Source organism: Sphaerodactylus townsendi, unplaced genomic scaffold, assembly GCF_021028975.2.
Source record: "Sphaerodactylus townsendi isolate TG3544 unplaced genomic scaffold, MPM_Stown_v2.3 scaffold_661, whole genome shotgun sequence".
NCBI lineage: Eukaryota > Metazoa > Chordata > Lepidosauria > Squamata > Sphaerodactylidae > Sphaerodactylus > Sphaerodactylus townsendi.
This window is the reverse complement of record NW_025950871.1, coordinates 794-12,647: the sequence shown is the minus strand read 5'-3', so window position 1 is coordinate 12,647 and position 11,854 is coordinate 794. Positions and strand designations below refer to the sequence as shown.

General features: G+C 45.5%; 1 protein-coding gene across 1 annotated transcript; it reads right to left on the bottom strand.

The window, feature by feature from the left end:
- Window positions 1-1,038: 1,038 nt before the first annotated feature.
- On the bottom strand, window positions 1,039-11,333 carry LOC125425513 (interferon-inducible GTPase 5-like). Its single transcript, XM_048483107.1, has 2 exons — window positions 11,302-11,333; window positions 1,039-2,787 (listed from the first exon to the last, which is right to left on the bottom strand). The coding sequence occupies exon 2, from the start codon at window positions 2,767-2,769 to the stop codon at window positions 1,579-1,581; it is 1,191 nt and encodes a 396-aa protein (XP_048339064.1). The 5' UTR covers window positions 2,770-2,787; window positions 11,302-11,333; the 3' UTR covers window positions 1,039-1,578.
- Window positions 11,334-11,854: the final 521 nt, after the last annotated feature.

Below are 11,854 nucleotides of genomic sequence, written 5' to 3'. Positions count from 1 at the left end.
GGGGTTGCAGGCTGTGGGGGGCACATTTCTGAAGGCACAGTCTCAAACCTTTCAGGGTCTCATTAGGAGACTGCCCTAATGATACCCCCCAAGTTTGGTGCAGTTTGGTTCAGGGGGGCCAAAGTTATGGCCCCTCAAAACCATAGCCCCCATCTCCTATTAGCTCCCATTGGAAACAATGGGGGATAGGGGCACCCCCTTTGGGAGTCCATAACATTGGATTCCCTGAACCAAACCTCACCAAACTTGGAGGGTAGCATAAGGACAGTCTCCTGATGATACGCTGAAATTTGGAGCCGCTAGCCTAAAAACTGCGTCCCCTGCAGGCCAAAAATGGAAAACCACTAAAATACCCCAAAACGAACCCAGCATTTTGATTCCCCCCCACAAGGTGATGCCCTGGGCAGCTGTCCACCTTGCCCAATGGGCATTATGCCAGTGGACCATATGAATTAAGTGATTAGGGAAATAAACTGAAATACGAACAAACTTGTATATGGTTACATGAATGAATGACTAGTGGCTGCAGACTAAAATGCACAAGATGAGCAGAGGTATTATAGACATGTTAGGAGTTCAAAGATATAGTATTAATTAAGGTTTCAAAGGCTAAGAGCGATAACTTCCCCAAGTGATCACCCATGATATTTCAAGGCATGGTGCAAAGAGGCCACTTCAAGTGCTCCTCAAGCAAAAGTGCCAGTAAGTTTTAAAAAATGGTATTCTGGATACTGCAGATCGCCAAACAAACAAGCAAACACATATGTGGGTACAGGATCAAAACATGTCTGAAATGTCCCTGGAAAAGAGAACTATGTTAAGGAAAAGTAGAATGTTGCACGAAAAGAGGAAGACCCAACATGAGATGGAATGACACTACAAGGAAAACACCGTCCTCAGTTTGTAAGATCTGGCTGCTAATAGGACATTTTGGACGACCTTGATTTGTTTTGGAGGGCTGCCATAAGTTGGAAGCAACTTGACGGGGATGAACATATGCACACAAGAAAAAGAAAGAAGAAAAGACACAAGTTGCAGTTGAACTATAGCCTCCAGCACACTAAAGTGAAGAAAAACTCTGGCTGTGGTCATATCTAACTCCTATGAGTCCAGTTATGTGGACTGTTAGTTGATTATGTTGGACTTTGGAAGAAAGAAGTTAACAAAGCAAAAACAACAAATAGATTGTCTCGTTGAGGAGCCCTTGGTCAGTTTCTGGAGGTGTGGTTACTGCAGCCGAAAACTGAAATCCAGTTTCCTTTCCTTTCCAATATTCTGATCCTGAGCATTATCCATACATTTGGTGCCTCCTCTTCTATTTTTTGGGACGTCAGCTCTTTGATTCTACATGTTCAATAGCTTTTCTTGAACATTCTAAGCATCTTCATTTATTTCAGAAAGCTTCTTGGAAGGTACAACGTGGTATTCAAAGATCCACTTCCACCAAGCAGGACATCAAACAAGTATATGACATCTAGAATTTATTCTTGGATTTTGTTTCCTCATATTTGCATGACATTCATATGCTTTTTGTCCTCAATCTACTTTTATTACGGGTGTCTTGGCACTTGTCTCCGTTTAGAATTCTGCAGCTTTTGCCCGGACGTTCTGAGCATCTTCCTCAGCATCATGCAGAAATTTCTTCAGGAAGTAAAATGTTGTTCCAAAAGAAAGTGGTCCGCCAGTTATAGAGCCCAACACCGGTACAAAATCAAGAACAGTTTCAACCACCATCAGGGTTCCACAAATGACTGACTTACTCAACATACTAATTACAAATCCTGTGGTGATTTGGCTGGGCAGTGGAGACTTTTTGATAGCTGATTTCAGGACATCAACAGATTTGCCAACCCGCTTTGCAAGTCTATTGAGGGACTCTTCATCCAAGCCAAAGACCTCAAGGATGTATATCATTGACCTCACCAAGATGGCAACATCACAGACAACAGAAAGGCCAGGGACAGGAACTGCCCGAACAGTACAAGACAACCAAGCTGCTTTCTTGATATAGTCCTCCATAGCAGCCCTTTTCTTCTTCAGGACTTCTTTGGAGAAAACTGGCATAGACAGAATTAAAATATGTTTCTTGAGATCATCCAACTCATTCTCCAAAGTCCCTAGCAGGAGAGGAAGATCATACTTATCCAAATGGAATGCGGAACTGAGAAAAACCCGTGGATTAGATTCCCCTATACGTTTCAGATTATCACAGCAATACTTCCTAATTCCATCCAGGAATTTCTCCTCACTGAAGTTTGGCTTTTGTTTTTCAGAATATATACTGGCATCCACTTTGGTGCGCACATAATAGAACTTCTTGTACATTTTATGAATTTCACGGGCCAGGAGGACATCATTCTCAGTGAAGCGATTTGAGGCAACTATGATGAAACAATCGTACTTTTCAAAATTTACCTTCTTGAGGTATTCCTCTGGTTTAAAGTTAGGTGTCCCAATTCCTGGTAGATCCCACATTGTCACATTTGGGAATGTGAGATGTGGATAGCTTTTGTGCTCCATTGTTGTTTCCGTCTCACCAGTCTCAGCTGCACCATCTTCCCAGTTTGTCATTCCTCGCAGGGCATTGACAAGAGATGATTTACCAGCACCTGACACCCCTGTGAGGGCAATATCAAGAGGAGTATTTTTTAATAAATCCAGGCCTTCTTGATTTTTTTTGGTCAATTTGGGGAGAGTTTCATTTTCCCAATCTTTCTGTAGCTTTTCAAGTTCCTGTAATATGTTTTCTTTTGAAAGAGCAGACCCCATAGTGGTTGTTGATATTTGCTTGAACAAAGAAAGAAAAAGGAAGAGAGACTGTTAAATTAACAACAGATATGCCCAAGAGACTCTGTTCTTTGACATATATTTAGCTGTGTGAGAAAACTGACTTAGTGAGAGCATTCCTGCCCCAGAAACTTAAATCCAGACTTGGTACTTTGGAAATTTCTAATGGAAAAAGATGTGGTGGCATTTAAAAACTCATTGGATATTTTGGTTCTCTGGCTGTATCAGTGCATTTTGCAGTTGGATTTTGCTGTGCAGAATACCAAAATCCACTTGCAAACAATTGTGCAAGTGGTTTGAAAGTGCATTATTCTGCATGTGCAGAAGGGGCCTCTGGGTTTCAGACCTTGAAGTTCCCAGTCCCATTATCTCATTTGCTCCTGTATGTGAATCATCCTTTATTTCTTGTAAAAACACAAGTCATTGTAATATTAACTTCCCCGAGAAGAGCCTTTAGCAACTGGGCTGAAAAGCTTGAACCAAAGTTTGAAAAGCCAAAAAACAAGCTAGACAAGGCTATTGCCCGACTGAGCTATGGTGGAAGACAGTGGCTCTCTATCCACCTCAGTCAACCCTTGGGGTACCTAGCAGTACAATGCCAAAATAGAAAGCCTATTCCTTGCATTGGTTCAATGCAGTGGCAAAAACCTAGGCAAACTAGAGCCCTGGGCAAAACCTGAGTTTGATGCACCCCCATGGGCGGCCACCCTCACCCACCATGACCAAACAATGATTTTTTCCACCAGGTCGTTTCAAAGTCACCATCACATTATAGAACATGCCCCAACTCACAAATCTGAACACAGCAATGGGCCATGCCACACAGCAGAAATAATTTTTGGAAAACATTTTCAAATTGCTTTGAAAATGTTTTATTACTGCTATGAAAACATTTTATGGTGTTGTATCCAGTCCCCCCAGTTGGGGGAAACAGCATCACTTTCAATGTTTTTTAAACTGTGGACCCCAGATTCTCCCTTTAAGGTGGATTTAAAAGGAGCATCTGAGCTCCCTAGTTTAAACAAGTGATGCTGGAATCCACCCCCAAACAGCATCATTTCCAATGGTGTTTAAACTAGGGAGCCCAGATTCTGCTTTTAAATCCACCTTTAAGGGAGAATCTGGGGTCCCCAGTTTAAACAACATTGAAAGTGATGCTATTTTGGGGTGGATTCTCCCGCACCCCGAAACAGCATTACTTTCAATGTTTAAACTGGGGACCTCAGATTCTCCCTTTAAATCCATGCCAAAGGGGATGGATTTCATCATCATCATCATCATCATCATCATCATCATCATCATCATCATCATCTTTATTAGGCATTGAGAGAATAAAAGAAAGAAAGAAAACAAGAATTGGCAGGAAGCGGGTGGATTTAAACGGAGAATCTGGGGAAATTCAGGGGGTGCCTGCTGTCAGGGGTGTAATTATTAAGATAGCAGCACCAAAATTTCAGAGTATCTTTGTGAGACCCTACTGATGACACCATCCAGGTTTGGTGAAGTTTGGTTCAGGGAGTTCAAAGTTATGGACCCTCAAAGGTGTAGCCCCCATCTCCTATTGGCTCCCTTTGGAAACAATGGGGGCACACACTTTGGGAGTCCATAACTTTAGACTCCCTGAACCAAACCTCACCAAACCTGGGTGAAATCATCAGGAGAGTCTTCCAAAAATCACTGAAATTTTGGTGCTGCTAGCCTAAAAACTGCATCCCCTATAGGCCAAAAACTGAAAAAAAAACCACTGAAAATACAAATGAACACCACAAATGAACCTGCATTTTTGTTGCCCACCACAAGGTGGCGTCCTGTGCAGCTGCCCACTTTGCCCAATGGGAGGAATGCCTCTGGTTCAATGCACCCATAAGGACAAAGAATTATGTCTGGAATTGTCTCCCTCCATACCAGCCTTGCATAATGCTTCTCTCACAGTCTTTCTGACAGGATTAAGTGGACACAAAGACCTCATCCTGGAAAGAGTTCCCTGGAGAGAGTTCCCATCCATTGAAGACAATGGATGTGTTGATGTGCTTGCCTGCCCAGTATTGTACTAACCAATGTTTCTCACTCTAATACCTTTAACAACCACCCTATTTGCACTGTCATTGTTGTATAGCTGTGATTCTATCAGTTAGCTTCCCCCTTGGAGACACCCCCAAGCCTGGAACATCAGGCTGATGTCTCAACCCATTCGATCAAGAACCGGACCATTAAGGGTGATGTCTGTATCTTGTCTTTCCCCAAAGAGGCAGGAACCCTCTTTGTTCTGGGAGGTTAAGAATCACTGTGCATTACCATGAAGGTCCATTTTTCCCTGTAAGAAACCCTCTCTCCGAGTATCTAGTGTTCAGTATCTCTGCACACGGGGCACTGTCCTTCAGTGGATTGCCTAGTTTCTCCATGATAGGGGTCAGCAGGTGTGGTGTGGAGACCAGACCTCTCAGCGGTGCCCACTCTATTGTCCCCGCTCTTATTTAATATCTACATGCGACCCCTTGCTCAGCTGGTGCGGAGCTTTGGGCTGGTCTGTCACCAGTATGCTGATGACACCCAGCTCATTCTGTTGATGGAGGGGGGGATGGCCTCCGCCCCTGCGGCTGTACAGCATTGTTTGGAGGTGGTTGCTGGTTGGTTGAAGCAGAGCAGGTTAAAAATTAATCCATCGAAGATGGAGGTCCTTTGGCTGGGTGGCGGGGGTGGGGGGGAGATTGGGGATTTCCAGCCCCCAGTGCTGGAAGGGGTCTCATTGGCCCTGACCTCTTTGGCTTGTAGCCTCTGGGCCCACCTGGATTCTTCATTATCTATAGAGAGACAGGTGGCTTGTGTTACCCGAATGGTTTTTTTCCATCTTTGCCAAGGGTGGCGGCTGGCACCCTATCTCTCCCAGGTCGACCTGGCCACAGTGATCCATACCACGGTCACCTCCAGGCAGGACTACTGCAACTCGCTCTACGTGGGCCTTCCCTTGCGACTGATCCAGAAATTGAAGCTGGTCCAGAATGCAGCAGCTTGGCTTTTGACAGGTGGTTCCTTTAGAGATCATATTACCCCTGTGCTGTACCGTCTGCACTGGCTCCCAGTGGAATTCCGGATCGTCTTCAAGGTGTTGGTATTAACCTTTAAGGCCCTTAGCGGCTTGGGGCCTTCATACCTGCGAGACCGTCTAATCCCATATGTTCCGAACAGGCCTCTGCGTTTGGCAGAGGCCAATTTGCTGCTAGTCCCCTGCCCCTCGCCGATGTGGCTGGCCTCTACCTGGGCCTTTACAGCCCTGGCCCCGTCCTGGTGGAATGCTTTACCATCTGCAGTCAGGGCCCTGCGGGACCTTGGTGAGTTCTGCAGGGCCTGTAAGACCGAGTTATTCCTCCGGGTCTTTGGGGATGCCTGCCGCAGACTGCCTGCCCCCTCTGAAGCCCCCACAACAGTTTTGCCTAGGGTTGGAGATTCGGACAGTCCAAATCTGAATTTTTACCGAATCTGCACTGATTCGGACGGATTCGGACGAGCAGGGTCCGAATCTGAGCTGTCCGAATCCTAACAGATCCGAATCCATGAGATTCGGATCACCAGCTGAATTTCATTTTTATTTTTTGGTGTTTTTTCACGTTTCGGCCTGCAGGGGGCGCATTTTTAAACATATCAGGACCAAATTTTCAGGGTATCATCAGGAGACTGTCCTGATGATACCCTCCAAGTTTGGTGCAGTTTGGTTTAGGGGGGCAAAAGTTATGGACCCCCAAAAGGGGTGTCCCTATCTCCCATTCTTTCCAATGGGAACTAAAAAGATGAGGGCTACCCTTTTGAGGGTCCATAACTTTGGGCCCCCTGAACGAAACTGCACCAATCTTGGAGGGTATCATCAGGACAGTCTCCTGATGATACACTGAAATATTGGTACCGATACATCTACAAATGCACCCCCTGCAGGCACCCCCAGAAATTTGCACAAGATTCTTTGTTCTGCAGTGATTAAGTTGCATTGCTGTCAATTGGGAATTTCTGATAGAGGGCTGTGGAGTGCACATTTTTCATGGTAAACCCACAAAACTTTCAGGGTATCTTCAGGAGAGTCTCTGGATGACACCATCCAGGTTTGGGGAACTTTACTTCAGGGGGCAGTGGGAGATGGACCCTACCCTTTTTGGGTCCCATAGAATTAAACCCCCTGAAGCAAAATTCCCCAAACCTGGATGGTGTCATCTAGAGACTCTCCTGAAGATACCCTGAAAGTTTTGTGACCATACCTTCAGAAATGTGCACCTCACAGCCCTCTACCAGAAATTCCCCATTGACAGCAATACAGCTAAGTCACTGCAGAACAAAGAATCTTGGGCAAATTTCTGGGGGTGCCTGCAGGGGACGCATTTTGAGATGTATCAGCACCAAATTATCAGGGTATCATCAGGTGACTGTCCCAATGTTGCCCACCAAGTTTGGTGCAGTTTGGTTCAGGTATAGACCCTCAAAAGGGGTGCAACTATCCCCCATTGTTTCCAATGGGAGCTGATAGGGGATGGGGGCTACACCTTTGAGAGTCCATAACTTTGGCTCCCCTGAACCAAACTGCACCAAACTTTGGGGGTATCATCAGTCTTAAAAATGCTGGTTTGCGTGTTTCACCGCTCACTCACTCCAGCAGGCTTCATGTGCAGGAGTGGTGAAACATGAAAACCGGGATTTTTAAAGCTAGTGGCACCAAATTTCAGGGTATCATCAGGAGACTGTCCTGATGACACCCCCCAAGTTTGGTGCAGTTTGGTTCAGGGGGGCCAAAGTTATGGACCCTCAAAGGGGGGGCCTCTATCCCCCATTGTTTCCAATGAGAGCTAAGGAGATGGTGGCTACCATTTTGAGGGTCCATAACTTTGGCCCCCCTAAACCAAACTGCACCAAGCTTGGGGGGTGTCATCAGGACAGTCTCCTGATGATACCCTGATATTTTGGTGCTGATATGTCTAAAAATGCGTCCCTGCAGGCACACCCAAAAATTTGCCCAAGATTCTTTTTTCTGCAGTAACTTCTGCATTGCTGTCAATGGGGAATTTCTGGTGGAGGGCTGTGGGGTGCACATTTATCAAGGTACAGTCACAAAATGTTCAGGGTATCTTCAGGAGAGTCTTTGGATGACACCATCCAGGTTTGAGGAACTTTGCTTATGGGGGCAGTGGGAGATGGACCCTACCCATAACATTGAACCCCTTGAAGCAACGGTCACCAAACCTGGATGGTGTCATGAAGAGACTCTCCTGAAGACACCCTGAAAGTTTTGTGGGTTTACCATGAGAAATGTGCACCCCACAGCCCTCCCACAGAAATTTCCCATTGGCTGCAATGGAGCCAGCCAGCCACTATAGAACACAGAATCTGGGGAAATTTCTTTGGGTGACTATGAGGGGTGTAGTTTTAGAGCTACTGTCACCAAAATTTCAGGGTATCATACAAGTACTGTCCCTATGGTACTCCCCAAGTTTGGTGAAGTTTGGTGCAGGGGGTCCAAAGTTATGGACCTTCAAAAGTGTAGCCCCCATTTCCTGTTAGCTTCCATTGGAAACAATGGGGGATGGGGCACCGCTTTTGAGGGTCAATAACTTTGCCCCCCCTGAACCAAACCGCACCAAACTTGGGGAGAATCATCAGGACAGTCTCCAGATGATATCCTGAAAGTTTAGTGCTGCTAGCTTTAAAATTGCACCCCCTGCAGGCCAAAACGTGTAAAAACACCAAAAATTCAAAAAAATAATAAAACGGACCCGAATTTTTCGGATTTACCCGAATTTTCGGGCATATCCGAATCGGCTATGATTCGGATTCGGGCATACAAATCATTTTATGCCCCAAAATACCCAAATCCGAATTTTACCAAAAATTTTTTAGTATTGACCAACCCTAGTTTTGCCATCTTCAGCATTGCCTGATTGCTGATTCCACCTATTTTTGGGCAATGCTGGCCCTCCTGACCTTTGGGTTGGGTGCCATCTGTGCATGCATCTGTGCTTGTATTTTTATCTGTAATTTTTGGAATTACTGCTATAATGTATTTTAATGTATTTTAATGTTTTATTGCTATATGGTATTTATGAGATTTTATATTGTATTTGTTTTATGTCTAATGGTATACCGCCAAGAGCCCTTTGGGGGTCGGACGGTCTATCAAGACCAATAAATAAATAAATAAATAAATAAAAGTAGATGTTATTTACCTCCACACACAAAAAATGTTACCTGCTCTTGTTAATCAATAACCTTGTGTCAGGGATGTAGGTATAGATTTTTATGGGGGGGTTCGGAGGGGGCACACCCCCACCTGCCCCTAGGGCATGGCCACACCTCCCCAAACCCTGCCCCCAACCTATCGCTTATAAAAGCAGCTCTTCAAGGCCAGGGACGACAGACTCCCCCGCCCTGCCCTCCCCTGCCCCCCACCAGCTGGGCTCCTAACTGGCAGCTGGCAGTTCCTTCTGCCCTCCCCTCTGGGCAGAGGCATAGAGGGAAAATGGAGCCCAGTGCAAAATCTGAGTTTTGCGCCCCTCCCCCCCCCCGGGCAGCCGCTGTGATGCTGGAATCCACCCCCAAACAGCATCACTTTCAATGGTGTTTAAACTAGAGAGCCCAAATTCTCCTTTTAAATCCACCTTAAAGGGAGAATCTGGGGTCCCCAGTTAAACAACATTGAAAGTGATGCTGTTTTGGGGTGGATTATCCCCCACCATGAAACAGCATCACTTTCGATGTGGCGTAGTGCTTAAGAGCAGGTGCATTCTAATCTGGAGGAACCGGGTTTGGTTCCCTGCTCTGCCGCTTGAGTTGTGGAGGCTTATATGGGGAATTCACATTAGCCTGTGTACTCCCACACAGGCCATTTGGGTGACCTTGAGCTAGTCACAGCTTTTCGGAGCTCTCTCAGCCCCACCCACCTCATGGGTGTTTGTTGTGAGGGAGGAAGGTCAAGGATATTGTAAGCTCCTTTGAGTCTCCTACAGGAGAGAAAGGGAGGATATAAATCCTCAGATTCTCCGTTTAAATCCATGCCGAAGGGGGTGGATTTAACCGGAGGATCTGGGGAAATTTGTGGGGTGCCTGCTGTCAGGCATGCAATTGTTAAGCTAGCAGCACCAGACTTTTAGGGTATCTTTAGGAGATTCTCCTAATGATACCACCCAGGTTTGGTGAAGTTTGGTTCAGTGGGTCCAAAGTTATGGACCCCATCTACTATTACCTTCCATTGGAAACAATAGGGGATGGGGGCACCCCTTTTGAAAGTCCATAGCTTTGGACCCCCTTGACCAAACTTCACAAAACATGGGTGGTATCAGTAAGAGACTCTACGGATGATACCTACCAGGTTTGGTGAAGTTTGGTTCAGGGTGTCCAAAGTTATGGACCCTCAAAAGTGTAGCCCCTATCTTCTATTAGCTCCCATTGGAAACAATGCAGGATTGAGGCACCCCCTTTGGGAGTCCATAACATTGGACCCCATGAACCAAACATCACCAAACCTGGGTAGTATCATCAGGAGATTCCCCCAAACAATCCCTGAAAGTTTGGTGCTGCTAGCCTAAACAATGTGCTCCCTGCAGGCCAAAAACCGAAAAACACTAAAAATGTTTTTAAAACCCACAAACGGGTGGGCGGAGCTTCGGGCATGAATGTGGGGGGGTTTGAACCCGAGAAACCCCCCCTTGCCTACGTCCTTGCCTTGTCCTATTTAAGATGTAACTGTTATTCAATACATTCATATGAAATTACAAAACAGCAAGAATTTTATCTGAAATTATACAAAGGTCCTAGGAGGAGGAGATGTGACAGTTCCTTGTAATGAAAAATATTGTTACACTTCAAATTAGCAGCAGTCTCTGATTAGATGACTTAAGTCACATCCAGGTGAAGAAAAGGTAATTATTTTGAATCTCAGTGGTGGATTCAGCAGCTGTTCGAAGTGAAGGACTTTGCACAATCTACTGCCTCAGGAATAGAGGGGGACTAAGCAGTAAGTCAGGTAGCTAGAGAGGTGAAGACACTGGGCACCTTTTCTCTACTGCTCTGACACTATCCCTTTGATAGGTAGATTGCTTTTCTCAAGAAACTTCCATCCTTTCTGCTTCTCTGCTTTCCACCTTTCTTTCTCCTCCTCCTTCTTGTACCAGGCATGCAGAGAGATGCATCTTGCTATTAGATTAGAGAACCTCTCTCTCTACTTTTCTATCCAGAATGCAGTTCACTAATAAAGAATTCTCTTATTAGAAAAAATATATTGGCTCCAAGATTATTTTGTTTTCAGCACGCAGATGCCTAGGTAAGTTGTGCTGTGCTGTGCCTCTGTGCACTCTGTTGCAATGAAAAGGTAGCTCTTACCAAAGAGAAATACCAGCAGCATCTGATGACAGCCTGGAGAAGTCTGAGAACAAGAGAGATGTACTGACTGAGTTTAGCCAAGGGTTTCTTTAGAAACCAAAGGACCACTAGTTGTTTGATTGTGTGGACAGTCCCTGCTGGCTCCTACAGACGCTCTCTTACCTTCTCTGCTTGTACGTGACAAGATGCTGAAGTTTCACTGAACAATTAAAAAGAAATAAATATGTTTATTTTAAGTTTACAGCCAATATTTTACTGTGGCCCACCCAAGAACAAAGGGGTGACTTTCAGTAGCATATTTATCAGCTGCTGCATTTATCTTCCGTGCCTATTATAAAGAGTGAAGAAGAAGAGTTTTGGATTTATATCCCCCCTTTCTCTCCTGCAGGAGACTCAAAGGGGCTGACAATCTCCTTGCCCTTCCCCCCCTCACAACAAACACCCTGTGAGGTAGGTGGGGCTGAGAGAGCTCCGAGAAGCTGTGACTAGCCCAAGGTCACCCAGCTGGCGTGTGTGGGAGTGTACAGGCTAATCTGAATTCCCCAGATAAGCCTCCACAGCTCAGGCGGCAGAGCTGGGAATCAAACCCCGTTCCTCCAGATTAGATACACGAGCTCTTAACCTCCTACGCCACTGCTGCTCCCAATAAACATTCTTTCCTTATTGAGCCCGACCAGAAATATGCATTGCTGTGGATAAGCCTGTCAAAAATGAA